General features: G+C 40.4%; 1 protein-coding gene across 1 annotated transcript in view; it reads right to left on the minus strand.

Moving 5' to 3' along the window:
• LOC140728154 (transmembrane protein 41A-like) overlaps window positions 1-15,311 on the minus strand; it is a 28,497-nt gene extending 13,186 nt beyond the window's left edge. Inside the window, exons 1-3 of the mRNA XM_073046408.1 lie at window positions 15,068-15,311; window positions 4,671-4,824; window positions 1,244-1,405 (exon numbers count right to left, since the gene is read on the minus strand). Coding sequence (XP_072902509.1) covers window positions 1,244-1,405; window positions 4,671-4,824; window positions 15,068-15,204 — 453 coding nt within the window. The 5' untranslated portion in view covers window positions 15,205-15,311. The remainder of the gene's footprint in view (window positions 1-1,243; window positions 1,406-4,670; window positions 4,825-15,067) is intronic.
• Window positions 15,312-15,928: the final 617 nt, after the last annotated feature.

A 15,928-nucleotide genomic window follows, 5' to 3' on the forward strand; every position in this document is an offset into this window, starting at 1 on the left:
AAAATGGGCACATTTCAACCCATCCTGCAAATATGCTTTATTTACTGCCTGTCTTACTCACTGTCACTCTACACATTGCATCTATTTTTACACCAACTGCACCATCATCTGACCTATCACTCTGGTTCCCAACCCTCTGTCAACCTAGTTTAAACCCTTCCCAACAGCTCTAGCAAACCTGCCAACAAGGACGATGGTTCCACTCAAATTCATGTGTAACCCATCCATTTAATACAGGTCGCACTTTCACCAGAAGAGATTCTGATGACCCACACATTAGAAAACCCTACTCCCTGCACCAATTCTTCAGCCAGACGTTCATCTGATAAATCATCCTATTTTTACCATCACTGGCACATAGCACAGGCAACAATCCAGAGATTACTACCTTCAAGGTCCTACATTTTCACTTCTTTTATAACTCCACGTATTCACTCCTTAGGAACTCATCCCTTTTCTTACATATGTACCACAACTTCTGGTTCTCATTTTACCCTTTTAGAATGCTGTGGACTCAGACATTCATAACCCTGACACCTGGAAGGGCCAGATACCATCCAGGTGCCTCTTTTAATGTCAACAGAATCTCCTGTCTGTTCCCACAAGACAAAGGAGCAGAATTAGGCCATTTGGTCCACTGAATCAGTCATAAGGAAATCAGTCATTCTATTATAGGTGATCTGTTATTTCTCTCAACCACATTCTCCAGCCTTCACCTCGTAATCTTTGATGCCCTTACTAATCAAGATCTGTCCCATTTGTTAAAATTACAACTGACCGCAGCATTTCATATGGCCAAGACACAAATGCCTTCAACACTGAGGAAAAAACTCCTGACCATTTTCAATCCTGATGACTTTGCTCTAATTTTAAGACAGGGCTCCTAGTCCATGAAATTTATCTGTACACAGTGAAGTTTTTGGTTCAACACCCACTCCAAGACAAAAGGGAGACTGCCAATAATGAGGGAGCACAATTGAACATGCTGCCTCATGGTCAAGTCTCAACTGCTTGGTCAGGACAATGCAATTGTTTCTGTTCCCTTACTAAATATTTAACTCTCAAACAGATGAAATTTTCAAATATCTCAGTTCTACCTGTAGAATGCAGACACACACACACACACACGCGCGCTATTACATTTGCCTCCAATTCTGACCAAAATCCACAAAATGTCAAATCCTTCAGAGATTCTGAGTATACAATACCCCAGTGTGAACACAAGGGAATTGACATAATTTACCTTGTGCTGCAGGACTGCGAGTCTTTCAGGAAATCGTCGTACCACAAATTGTTTGCCGTACACCCTAGACAGCAGGAAGCAGAAAGTTGCTCCAATGGCCGTTAAAATACAACACAATGCGAGGCCTAGCCATGGTCCAAACAACGCACCTGCTAATATATTCTGCAGAAGATAACAGCAAAATTAGTTCACTAGGAAGTTGGATGAGCAGAGACTAATTAACCTGCTGCCAGGGAATAATTAACCTTACCAGAAAGTTTTCCAGAACACCAGCAGCATGGTTGCTTAACGGTTAGCACTGTGCCTGTAACCCGGGTTCAATTCCCCCCCGCTGTCTGCAAGGAGTTTGTGCATTCTCCTTGTGGCCTCGTAGGTTTCCTCTGGTGCTCCAGTTTCCTCCCACATTTCAAATATGTTCAGGTTAGTAGGTTAATTGGGCTGCATGGGCTCGCTGAAAGGGTTTGTTACTGGGATGTATCTCTAACTAAATAAAATAAAGCCATGAGCAGGGAGTCCGAAACTAGGGGGTACAAGTTTAGGGAGAGCAATATGGTTTTAAAAGAGACCCAAGAGACAACTTTTTCATACAGAGGGTGGTGAGTATATGGAACAAGCTGCCAGAGGAAGTGATTGAGACAGGTACAATGAGATTACTTAGTACATGGCAAACTCGAGGTACATGAAGGCTGGGCCTTGGAGGGATATGGGCTGAACACAGGAAATTGGAACTAGCTAGGTGGACAAAGTGGTCAGCATGGACTGTTTGGGTCGCAGGGCCAGTATTGGTCCTATATTACTCTATAACTCTACTAACAAAGATAAATGGTAAAGTGAGATACAAGCTTCACAGTGGCCCCAGTACATAAACAGAACCAGTGTTGGAGGAGTCAAAAACCTTTATCTGTGGAATTCATTGTCACAGGTGGCTGTGGAGCTCAAGTCATTAGGAACATTTAAATTAAAGATTGGTAGGTTCATGATTAGTATGAGCATCAAAGGTTATGGGGAAAAAGGCAGGAGAAAAGGGTTTAGAAGCATATAAAATCAGTCATGATGGGATGGCAGAGCAGACTCGATAATCTGAATGGTTTAATTCTCCTCCTACATCTTATGCCCATGCAGACAGCTTTTTAGGTTCAGGGAATACCAGATTGCATGTCCATGCGGTGATCTTTCCAATGGACAGACAATAAAATGTAATAATCTTGTTTATCCTGTATTTATGCCTCTGAAATTCTCATGTGACTGGTAAAAACTCTCAGCAATTAAAGAATTTACTGAAATTCTGAAAATTTGAATTTGTCTCCCGCCAGGTTCCAATAAGATTTGTTCACATACCACCTCTCATCACCCTACAACACGGCAAAATCTCTCAGTCCTATGTTTACAAGTAGAGTTTGGTTCCATCCGTGTCTTATAAACTATACCATATTTCTCCTATCTATCCGCTATGTTACTCCTAGTAAAGGCATGAAATGGTAAATTTCAATGATTCATCATTGAATCTGAAAATAGAACTAGGTGAAATTTGTCATGTTCTTCTGTAATATTTCAACATTGGCTCTTCAACAACTTATGGCATTAAAGAGTTCTTCTTGAACTTGTAAAGCGATAAAACTGTTGAAAGGAACAATATGTAACTGGAGTTGCTTTAAGGACTGAGAACTTAACCTTGGCTCATTCCACTTGTTACAACTTGAGTCTGAAAAGAAAAATTGCAAGTAATCCTATTGACTGCCTGTCATTCGATAACATAGAATATGGATCAGAACAGCACAGAACGACCTACATTGTCGTGTTAAATTAATTAACTTAGTAATCAAATGCCCAACTAAACTAATTCCTTTTGCTTTCACAATGTCCATATCCTTCCATTCCCTGCATATTCATGTGCTTACGGTATCTAAGTTTCTCTTGATCATCTCTGTTGTATTTGCCTCCAGCAAATTATAGCCACCCACCACTCTCTGCTTCTTGCTCTGCACATCTCAATTCATCTTACCAATTCTCACCTTATATGCATGCTTTCTGGTGTTAGACATTTCAACCTTGAGAAAAAGATAATGGCCATCTATCTTATAAACTTCTAAGTTTCCCTCAGTCTCTGCTGCCCCAGGCATGCATATAGCAAAGTCTGATTATTTTGATGGAGCTTTGTATGACTGGCTGCTCTGAAATAGATCAGCAAGTGCATATGCACTCAGCCAGCCAAGAATCACCTATGGAAACAGGAATCAGTTAATGTTTCTAATCTGGGACACACTGTTAGAATTGGGAAAGAAAGAACAAACAATAGCAGAGAAGGTATTGTGGGGCAGGTGAGTTGGACAAGGGGAATAATATCTCACGGTCTATGCTAGGGAAAAAGCAGAAATTATGATGATGTAGAGCCAGAGGGAATCTCTTAGAAAATTGATTCAAAAACAACTTGGAATTTGTTGAACCATGAAATTGCTTTTCTACTGAAATTATAATTCAATTTTGTCTTCATGGAATCACTTTCTTTTACATGAGAAAGTTTGAAGTTTAAACTTTATTATCAAAATACGTATATGTCACCACATACTACCTACCCTAAGATTAATTTTCTTGCAGGCATTCACAGTAGAACAAAAATACAATGGAATCAATGAAAATTACACACAAAGACTGGCAAACAACCAATGAATGCTTGAAAAGTTGAAATATCCTACTATTATAATTAAACTATGTGACCTCTCTATAAACTTGTTTCTCAACTTTCCACTGAATATATGAAGATTCTATAATGCTACTTTGAGGGTGGCTATATTTGAGGAGAAATTACTTTCAACGGGAGATTTCAGCAAGAAGGTTAAGGAGGCAAGATACACACTCCTTGGTTGCTTTTGAAACAGTGAAGCCCTTACCTTAACAACCCATCTAAGAACCATGGTACTCTTCATTTAATCAATACAAGGCTAATACTGATGTCAATTAAAACCTAGATCCCAATTCATCCATGTATTAATAAGCATTCAAAGACAATTCTTTATTTTAACAAAATATAAATATAAAGTGCACAAACTTTACTTGCAAAAACAAAAGATATTGCAATCGTATCCAAGTAATGCCAGGGAAACTGATAAGTATTACCCAAAAATTGCCTCCATGTTTGCAGTAGAATCTGCTAGACTCAGACTCTCACTAATATTAATTTCCTTGTTTTTCAGTGGGTATATCCAAGGGGAGATTTAATGGTGGTGCATAATTAGCGTAACTGGGAAAGCCCTTTCCCTTTAGCAATAACTAATGAATATGAATTTAAGATAACAAAGAAAAATTGTTTATTTGTGTGCTGTAAATGCTTATTTAGTTCTAAAATCTTTTGATTCATTTGCATAGTTGTTGATCATTACACATTAAAAAAAGACCACAGTTGGTTATGTTGCTAGAATTGAATACTTGCCAGGAAGGAGGAGCCAGGGATTGCAAATGTTTGCTTGTAGAGATAGGCACTGCAGAACAGTAACAGTACATAGCTCGAATGCTGAGCTTTGTATGAATGTAGCAATCCAGCTATTGCTCGCAACTCTTCAAGATCAGATGGAAACGTTAATGATCTGTGGAAAGCAAAAAAGACCCAGCTCATGATTGATCCCGAATAGGATTCAAGTCCATGCAATTCATTTGTAGATTAGTCTAATTCACAAAAGAAAATGTTTAGTTTTTCTACAAGACACTATTTTAATTCAGAAATACTAAAGCCTTTCAGCAGAGGGAAAACAGCAGAAAATCAGTGCCATAACTCTAACAGCACCAGCCAGCAAGGTCCACTCTTGACCTCCAGTATGGAGTCAGCACGTTCTTCCAATGACTGTTCTGATAGTTCACACTGGCTTCTTTCAGTTCTATGCTTTTTTTGTGTTCTCGCCCATTCTTTCTTGTTGCCAATTGGCCAGCTGGAGGTTTGGGTGATCGGTTAGCTTTTGTGTGTGTGTGGGGGGGGATTGGGGATTGCAAATTTTTGTTTCTTTTTCTTTCTTTTCTTGTGTGGGGGGGATTAATGTCTTTCAACTACTTCTATGGCTTTGCGTATTTCGTTGGTACCTGGAGAAGACAAATCTCTGAGTTGTATTCTGCATACATACTTTGATAATAAAATGAACCTTTGAATGGTAAAAATCTGGGGGGGGGTGATGGGGTTTTCAGAATAGATTATTCAGAAGATTACTTGGGGGGAGTGGGATTGTTCAATTAACAGGCTCAATGGGCTGAACACCAACTTCTGTGCCATGAAGAAATATGAAAATAAGGTTGAAATCATGCAAATTAGGAGGGAGGGTTCAAATGGAACCATTTAAGGTCTTTAAAATGTTTCACCCAATATCAACAAAGTGGCCACTTTATTAGGTACACATATACACCAGCTTTTTAATGTAAATATCTAATCAGCAACAACTCAATGCAGACATGGTCAAGAGGCTGAGTTGCTCTTCAGATCAAATATCAAAATGGGGAAGAAATGTGATCTATGTGACTTTGACCATGGAATGATTGTTGCTACTTGACAGTGGTTTGAGTATCTTAGAAACAGCTGATCTCCCGGTATTTTCACACACAATAGTCTCCGGAGTTTACAGAGAATGTTATGAAAAACAAAAATCATCCAGTGAGTGCCAGTTCTGTGGGCCTTATTAGTAAGAGAGGTCAGAAGAGACTGGCCAAACTAATTCAAGCTGACAGGAAGATCACAGCAACTCAAATAACCACATGTTACAACAGTGGTGTGCAGAAGAGCATTTCTGAACACCCACTGTCAAAGCTTAAAGTAGATGGACTACAGCTGCAGAAGACCATGAATATAGACTCAGTAGCCACTTTATTAGGTACGGAGGCACTTAAAGTGGTCACTGAGTGCTCATTTAAAGAAGCAATCTCTTGAGAGGAAAGATCTAGTTTAACAAAATAAAATCTTCACTGCTGCAGATAATTGATCACTTCTAAAATACTTTCAATAATCTTTGATAATGTTCTAAAGGACATTAAACAACATCAATTGGAATTAACGATAAAACATATAATTGGATAAGAAGCCAGTTTAGAAACAAAATGGATGGAATATTAAGCCACAGACCTGCCTGTCCAGCTAATTATAAAAGATCCCCTGGCATGAAGGAATTCTTTATGCACTCAGGTAAAATATTCATTACTAAATCAACACCACACCAAAAAAAGGTCAAGTGGTTAATTAACTTGTACTCATTAAGGAACTTGCTGTACAAAAATTAATTCAATTCGCTGAGGTACTTCATTAACAACAGAAATTTATTGCCTGCAAGGCATCTAAAGACACAAAGAAGGTCTTAAAGGCACAATATAGCAAGGACTAGTGTTGGATCTCAGGTTGGAAAACATATTATTGTATCTCCAAATCAATTAATGCTCTGATATGCACTCACTTTATGTTACTACATATGCTGCTATATTTTAAGCTAATTTTTTTTAGTTGTTAGCTACTAAAATCTTGAGGGTTGAGGAAATTTAGTTTGTCACTTAAAACACATGAAAACTTCTTCGGATGTACTGTGGAGAGCATTCTGAATTGCTGCATCACCGTCTGATATGGTTATTAATATTAATATGAAATTAGTTAGCTCCATCATAGGTACTAGCCTCCATAATATCCAAGATATCTTCAAGAAGCAGTGTCCAGAAAAGCAGCTTCCATCATCAAGGGCCCCCACCATCCAGGACATGCCCTCCTTTCATTGTTACAGTTGGGGAGGAGGTACTAAAGCCTGAAGGCATATTCTCAGTGATTAAAAGAACAACTTCTTCCTCTCTGCCATCTGTTTTCAAACTGGACATTAAACCTATGAACACTACCTCTACATCTTTAAAATTTCTGTTTTTGCACTACCTACCTTAATTTAACTATTTAATATACATATATATACCTTCTGCAATTCCATTTGTTGGTATATTTATCATGTATTGCCTTGTACTGCTGCCACAAAGTTAACAATTTTCCCAACATATGCTGGTGTTATTCAACTTGGTTCTGAATTCTGAAATTTCAAATTTAATCTAATTTCTGTCTACATTAGTTCCTCCCTGCAACAGCCTATTCTGATCCATTTACCACATAACATTTACAATAATAATGTAATTTCCCCCTTCATTCAAGTTTAAGAGCTTCAGTGAGCAACTTTCTGCTTTGATATCAATGCTAATCACTACTTTGTGCAGCTTAATCAGCATCTCCAGGAAATGTAACCTTCAAGATTCATTTGTTCCTTTATGTGGAAAACCTTTAATTCCACATGTCCTTTTGTCTCTCTACACCCAAACTTTCAAAATGTTTGAAGTGTCTCATGGTTAACGAAGGGGTTAGAACACAGAGCAATCACGGTATAGATCCTTTGCCACACAATGTTATGCCCACCTGACTCTTCCCTTCCATATATCCCTCCATTTTCTTTTGTACATGTGCCCATCTAAAAGTCTCTTAAATGTCTCTAAAGTAGTTCTAATATCACCCCAGCAGTGCATTCTATGGAATTAGCACACTGACATCTCTTCTATTTTTCTCCTAAAATTATGCCCTCTCATACTAGCTATTGCTGCCCTGGGAAAAAGGTGCTGGCTGTCCACTCTATCAATGCCTCCTGTCATCTTAAAGACCTTTATCAAATCACATCTCACTCCCAAACTTGCTTAATCTATCCTCACAAAACATGCTCTTAATCCAGGAAGCATCTTGGCAAATCTCCTCTGCACCTTCTCGAAAGCTTCCACAACCTTCCTACGGTACAATGAGGCCACCAGAACTGAACACAATACTCCAAGAGTGGTTCAACCAGAATTTTAGAGCTGCAGCATTACTTTGCGGCTCTTGAATGCAATCATCTGTCTAATGAGCGCCAACACAACTCCTTAACCACCCTATCAATTTGCACAGCAACTTGGAGGGATCTATGGACGTGGATCGCAAAATCTCTGTTCATCCACACTAACTAAGAATCCTGCCATTAACCCTGTATTCTGCTTTCAAGTTCAAATTTCCAAAGTGTATAACTTCACGCTCTTCTGGATTGAATTCCAACTTCCACTTCTCAGGAGAGCTCTGCACCTATCAATGTCCCATTGTAACTTCCAATGATATTCTACACCAGAGGTGTCGAACTCAATTGCACATGGGGCCAAAACTCAAAGCACACTTTAGGTCGCGGGCCGAACAGGATAAACATTTATTGAACGCACTAAAACTAAACATTTTTTGAACATAAATATGAATAAAAACAGACAGGAATATTATTCCAGAAAAAATAAACTAAAACTTTAAATAACTTAAATATTTTGCTCTCCATAAAAATATCTCCTGTCAGTATTATACAAGTTAGAAATATGAGCATGCTGCAAAAAACCACTGAAAATATAAATAAAATTTGTGCTTTTCAGCAAAAGTTAAAACAACAACAAATCAAAACACTCAGTTTTCTTTGCTCTTATGCCATTTTGTCAGAGCTGGATGTTTGGCATCTTTTCTTGGCAATAAGTTCGTTTAGGTTTGCTGTAAGGTTCTGTGTTGTGGAGATTCTCAGGATGGACTGCAGGTGTTCATCAGTGAGACGACTCCTGTGTGATGTTCTGTTAATCTTCATCACTGAGAAAAGCTTCTCACACAGATATGTGCTACCAAACATGCACAAGGTTCGAGCCGCATGTAGACGGAGCTGAGGCATTGCTTCAGGAATGGAGCGAATAAACTGTACGGGCCCTGCAGTGTCGTACTTTGCCTTTAGTGTCCCATTACACTGCAGCTCTATCAGCTCCATCTGAATCTGTACAGGTGCAGTTTCCACATCAACGGCAAATGGGTTGCGAAGCAGCTCGAAATTAATTTTTTGTGCTTCAAAGTCACCAAAGCGCCGTGCGAACTCAGTGCGAAGTGCGCTCAGTTTATCAGCAAAGTGCGCATTTGGGAACATCATTGTGCCGACCTGGTTCAACATTACTTGGCAACAGGGAAAATGAGGCAAGTTGCACTGGTGCATTTGTGTCTCCCATAAGAGCAGCTTCACTTGAAATGCCTTCACTGCATCATACATGTCAGTGATCATGCGGTCACGTCCCTGGAGCTGAAGGTTTAAGACGCTGAGATGTGTTGTTATGTCAGCCAGAAACGCCAATTCACATTTCCACTTTTCATCCCGCAAAACTGTGGAGTCTTTTCCTTTACTGTCCATGAAATGACAGATTTCCTTGTTGAGCTTAAAAACTCTATTGAGAACTTTCCCCCGACTCAGCCAACGCACCTCTGTATGATAAGGAATGTCGGCAAACTCTGAATCTATTTCCCGCATAAAAGACTGAAATTGCCGGTGATTTAAACCTTTAGCTCGGATAAAGTTTACGGTTTGTGTTACAGTGCTCATTACATGTTCCATCTTTAGGACTTTACCACACAGCGTTTCTTGGTGTATGATGCAGTGATATGTTGTTAACTCACCAGTACAGTTCTCCTCCTGCATCTTTACCCGCATCCTTCCCACTATTCCACTTTTTTCACCGCACATCGCCGGTGCTCCATCTGTTGTAAGTCCAATAAGTTTGTCCCAGGGCAATTTCATGTCGGTTACACTTTGACATACATTTTCAAAAATGTCTTTTCCTGTCGTTGTCCCGTGCATCGATTTAATGTTCAATATTTCCTCTGTAACGCACAAATTGGAGTCCACTCCTCGGATGAAGATAGCCAGCTGTGCAGTGTCCGTCATATCAGCACTTTCATCCACAGCAAGCGAGTATGCAATAAATGGGTTGCTTCTTTCAATCAATTGTGTTCTTAAATCAGTGGCTATCTCACAAACTATACTCAGCAACCCATCGGTTTTGAAAGACTCTTTTTTCAGAATCAACTTTTCTCTTCGCCATTGTTAGGGGTTAGCTTTGACTTCAGAATAGCGTTGTATACAGCAACAGACGCTTGACGCGGTAATGTTCCCGGGTAGCCTATCGGCAGCTGTTGCGCTGCATTATGGGATCTGTAGTTTGTGTGTTATCAGCGCTTCATATCGCCGGGCCATTAATAATTAAAATAATAGATCTTTCTAAAATGATCTCGCGGGCCGGATATAATTGTACGCCGGGCCAGATATGGCCCGCGGGCCTTGTGTTTGACACCTATGTTCTACACTAACCCACCCTTCCATTTTCTCATCTACGTCACTTATAAAAATCACAAAGAGCAAGGTTTCCAGAATAGATCCCTGTGAAACACCTGGAAGAATTCAGCTCCAACAGTACTCAAGAAATTCAATATTACCCACAAGACCATAAGATATAGGAACAGCATTAGGCCATTCAGCCCACCGAGTCTGCTCCGCCATTCCATCATGGCTGATCCTAGATCCTGCTCAACCCTATACACCTGCCTTCTCGCCATATCCCATCAGGATACCACTTTACCACCACTTTAAATATACCCATGGATTTGACCTGCATCACAGTCCTGCAGAGCATTCCAGATTCACTACTCGCCGGCTAAAAACATTCCTCCGCACCTATTCTAAAATGTCATCTCTCTATTTTGAGGCTGTGCCCTCTAGTTCTGGATACCCCTACCAGAGGAAACATCCTCTCCACATCCGACCTATATAGTCCTTTCAACATTCAGCAGGTTTCGATGAGATCTCCACGCATTCTTCTAAATTCCAGTGAGTACGGGCCTAAATATGATTCCTATAATGGCTTTTTTTACCCTTGCAGTTTCTTAACTACATCCACAAAGATTCAACATTCTCTGACCCTTTGTCACTTCTTTCTAAATATGCAATTCCATCTCTCACCAACAGAACCACACTGTCTGTCCTCTTGATGCAAAGTATTTCCTTTGATGTTAATCTCCCAGCTATGGCCTTCTTTCAGCCACGACTCAGTGACGTCCACAAAGTCATACCTACCAATTTCTAACTGCGTCACAAGTTCATCCACCTTATTCCAAATGCTATGCACATTTAAATACAGCACCTTCAGTCTTGCATTCTTCACCCTTTTGAATTTTGCAGTCTTCTTGGTTGGCAGCCCCTCCTTTACCCTTAATATGCTCTCATTTTATCAATAGTGCATGTGACCAAAGTATGGAGCCTCTGTCAAATCGAAATGCACTATAGAATTCATCAGGGAATTTTCACCGTCATTTCTCATGCACGTAACCTTCACCATTAGGGAACTATAATTCAAAGCACACATTTGTCACCATATACTACGTTGAAATTCATTTTCATGTAGGCATTCATAGTAGAGCACAGAAATACAATAGAATCAATGAAAATCTAAACACAAAAACTGACAAAACGACCAAATTGTGTGGGGGACAAACTTCTGTTGTCTCCCCTCCATGTCATATACTATCCTGACGTGGAAACGTATCATTGCTGGTTCTGATCATGGCACTTCTCATCAACAATGTTGGCATAAAGAGTGCAACAATTCCAAACAGAACCACACCTTCAGAAGCAATGAGAAGTGGATAAAAAATACTCAGTAAATGCTGGTCTTGCCAGGGACACCATACCCCAGGGGAGAATTGAAAGGGATCTAGGAAGAATTGCTTGCAAGAAAAAACAAGAGAAAATGAGAATGATCAGTGAGCTGACAATGAACTCAAGGTCAGTGAACTGACATGGACAGCCGCCTAAATCAAAGGAAAATGTAACTATCTCACAAAAGCATAGAAGCAGGAGCATTACTGAAGTACAATGCAGAGGCAAGTGACTGAAAACTTAAATATTTGGCCAGTAATTGACGTCAAGCCCTTAAGCAGCTCCTTAATAAGCCCTACAGCTGCTGAAAATTCCAGACTGCACGTGGGCTACCTAAGTTTAATGCCTTAGCTCTGACTGTTGTGTGAAAGTGCACTGCATTTGACAGATCCAGACCATCTTCTGAATGATGAGATACTACACATTTGAAAGGCATTCAAAAAGTCCAATGTTTCTACAGTTCAACTAGTTAGAAATAAAACTAATTTATATTGCTATTGAACTTGCACCCCATTAATCTCAGTATTAATTGGCTGAGGTTGTATTGAATTAGAAAGACGTGTAATTGTAAAAAATGCACATTCAGAGGCCACTTTATTAGGTACACCTGCTCGTAACTCCTCTCCACGTCAACTCCATTTGGCCTTTTAATATTTGATAGGGCTGCATGAGGTCCCCTTCATTCTTCTAAACTCCAGCAGGCACAGGCCTAGAGTTATCAAACACTCCTTATTCATTAACCCTTTCAATCCCTGGAGCATTCTCATGAACATCCTTTGGATATCCGTTCCTAAATAAAAAGGCAAAAACTGCTCACAATACTTCAAAGTAGTCTGACCAACACCTTATAAAGCCTTAGCAACAGATCTTTGATTTAATATTCTAGTCCTCTCTAAATGAATGCTAACTTGAGACGAGGCAGAACAACAGTTCAGTATGAAGTAAACAAGCTGAAGGGCTTTTTACTCTGCAGTGGCACTCTGATGCTATAATGAAGCGCTGCCTTTACTCACCTAAGCTATTCTGACAGCACCAAGCCAAGGACAGGAGGAGCATGAAAAGATCTGCAGGCTCCCTGTTCCAGGTTGTACAACACCCTGATTTCCTGACAGGAAATCCCGACCCATCATATAAATATAATTGTGAAGAAAGCACAACAGCACCTGTACTTCCTCAGGTGTCTCTGGAGATTCGGCATGTCATCGAAAACCTTGGGAAACTTCTATAGATGTGTGGTGGAGCATGTGCTGATGCTGCATTACAGCCTGGTATGGGAACAGCAATGCCTTTGAGTGGAAACTCATACAAGATGCAGTGGATTCACCCAGTACATCACAGGTAAAGCCCTCCCAGCCATTGAGCACGCCTACATGAAATGGTATCAGAGAAAAGCAGCATCCATAATCAAAGATCCACACCACCCAGGCCATGCTCTTTTCTCGCAGCTGCCATCAGGTAGAGGGTACAGGTGCCTCAGGACTCACACCAAGTTCAAGAATAGTTACTACCCCTCAACTATCAGGCTTTTGAACAAAAGGGGATAACTATACTCGTTTAAGGACTCTTGTTATTTCATGCTTGTTATCTATTGCTATTTATTTATAGATCATATTTACAGTTACTGTTTTATAAATTTGCTAATTATGCCTATAGAAAAAGATTTTCCGGGTTATTTGTGATGACATGCATAAACTCTGATAATGAAATTTTTCTTTGAACTTTGTTGGGTTTAAATCCTGGATTCAGCACCTGACTGTACTGCGGGAATGCCTTCGTCAGAATGGCTGTAAGCAGTTTAAGTTCAAAATAAATTCATTATTAAAGTGCACATATATGTCACCATATACTGCCCTGAGATTCACTTTCTTGCAGAAGAAATTGAACAGAATCAAAAACTACACATAAAGACTGACAAACAATGTGAAAAAGACGATAAGCTGTGCAAATACAAAATAAATAAAACTGACAACATGAGTGTTAGAAAGTTAGGTTCTGGAATCAGTTCAGAGTTGAGGTGAGTGAAGATATCCACACTGGTTTGGGAGCCTAATTGTAGAAGAATAATAACTATTTACAGTAGCAACTCACCACCACTTTCTAGAAATCAATTAGTCCTACTAAAAATTTGATATACAAGAGAAAAACAGAAGACCTATTGGCTAGCAGCATCATCCCCTGTGAAGGTGTTAGACCTGTATATAATTCAGCACTCCAGCGTCGGACTCTCTCTAGATAAAACTGAAATTTGAAAGGACAAAGTCTAATTGTCTTGCTGGCACCTTTCGATACAATGGGACACAGTGCAAAACTATTTCCTTAATTATGATTATATTTTGCTGAACCATCAATGACAACATCATTTATGGTGAAAAAGTTTTTTCTTGATGGAGGGTAATAACCCCTGTAATTACCTTGGCAGTTGAAGCTGACATAAAAATAGCAAATGCTGCAACTATATAACGAAGTGAAGTAATGCCAAGATAAAAATAATTCAGTAAAGGCAAAAAAACAATTCCCAACAGCATTATGCAATTTGCTGATAGAAATATGATTTTACCTCACAACATACCTACACTCTGGGTTAACTCTAGCTTTTATTTCTTGCCCATTGCTAAAAAAACAAGTTTGCAGTCTAGGATGGCTGTTGTCAGCTCATAGCAATCAGCCTTTTGAAAAGCAATATATAAGACAACAAAAATTACACAGCAATGTAACAGCAAGAAAAAATGTTTGCTTAACACTAAACGTTCCCACCAACTCACAATGGACACTCCAGAACCTTCAGGAATAGCATAACCTTTCCAAGAATTTCATTAGCTTTAATTAAGTTTTGATACAGTTGCAAGCAAGATAATAACTAGGTCACAAATTTAGTCACGTCATAAACCACAGGAACAGGACCTTCAGCACAAGATTCCCATCTGAACTCATCCTTGTATTTGCCCCACATCCATCTACACCATTCCTATCCATGTACCAGCTCAAGTAATATTTAAAACAATAAAAGGAATAACAAGAGATGGGGAAACAACAGAGCTCCTGTTCCAGGGACGCTTCAAGATCCCATGGTTGACGACACCTTATCTAAGTGTCACCTCACGGAGGGTGTAAATAAACCCACCTCCTGCTCTCTGTGACCGAATTTAAGTCACCTAACAGATCTCAGTTCTGACCACAAACTGCGGACTGGGATTCTTACAGCCCAGTGGGCTTGGAGAAGAATGGTCGCCGTCGTGAAGCATTAACCCGGTTTCGCCCCACACGGATGCTACCTTACCGAGCGCGGACCGGTTGTCCGCGGGACCCCGGGGCCTACCTGTGCTCCGGGCTCTCTTCCTCGCTCACTGGCTCCCGCCCGTACGACACATGGGGCAGATTTCTAGACAGCAGGTACAGGTAGACGGTGGCGGTGCCGAATACGAGCAGCAGGCCGACCGGAGACCTGGCCGACATGAACCCGGGCTGTGGGCAAGGAAGACGGAGGGACAGGAGGCAGCGGACACCGCTCTGCGCTCAGGGCTCGGGCTGAGCGGACTGACTGCGCACACACGCGTGTGACCGTTAAGATCACGTCACTCGCTCCGCCAATCGCGCGCCCAAAACCGCGTCATCGCTCACGTCACTGACAAACATTGAGGGTCCCGGTGGGGAGGGGCGTAATCAAATCCCAAACGACGTCACCAAACGTTGCGCTGGCAACCGCTGTCGCTCACTGTTGGTAGTTGCGCGGCGCAAGGTTGTTCAGCTCTTCGGGTAATGGCACATTAAAGAAAAAAATTGGGAAACCCCTGTGCTATAAAGTCATAGAGCAATACAGAACGGATACAGGCCATTCGGCGATTTCACTGCAAAAAGAATCATACGTATCGATAAACAATGAAGAGTTTGTTTTTCATATTGTTCATATAGATCATTACACAGCACACTGAAACAGAACAAGCTAAAACAATAATGCAGAATGCAGCGTAACGGCTACAGAGAAAGTGCAGTGCAGACTAAACAATAAGGTGCAGGATCATAACCTAGTTTGTGAGGTCTAGAGTCCAACTTCATGGTATTAACGAACTATGTAATAGTCTTATAACAGCGGGGCAGAAAGCTGTCCATCAGCCTAGTGGTACATACAGTACTTTCGGGCTTTTGTATCTTCTGCCCAGTGAAAGAGGGAAGAATGCCC

The sequence above is a fragment of the Hemitrygon akajei genome, chromosome 5 (assembly GCF_048418815.1).
Source record: "Hemitrygon akajei chromosome 5, sHemAka1.3, whole genome shotgun sequence".
Classification (NCBI taxonomy): domain Eukaryota; kingdom Metazoa; phylum Chordata; class Chondrichthyes; order Myliobatiformes; family Dasyatidae; genus Hemitrygon; species Hemitrygon akajei.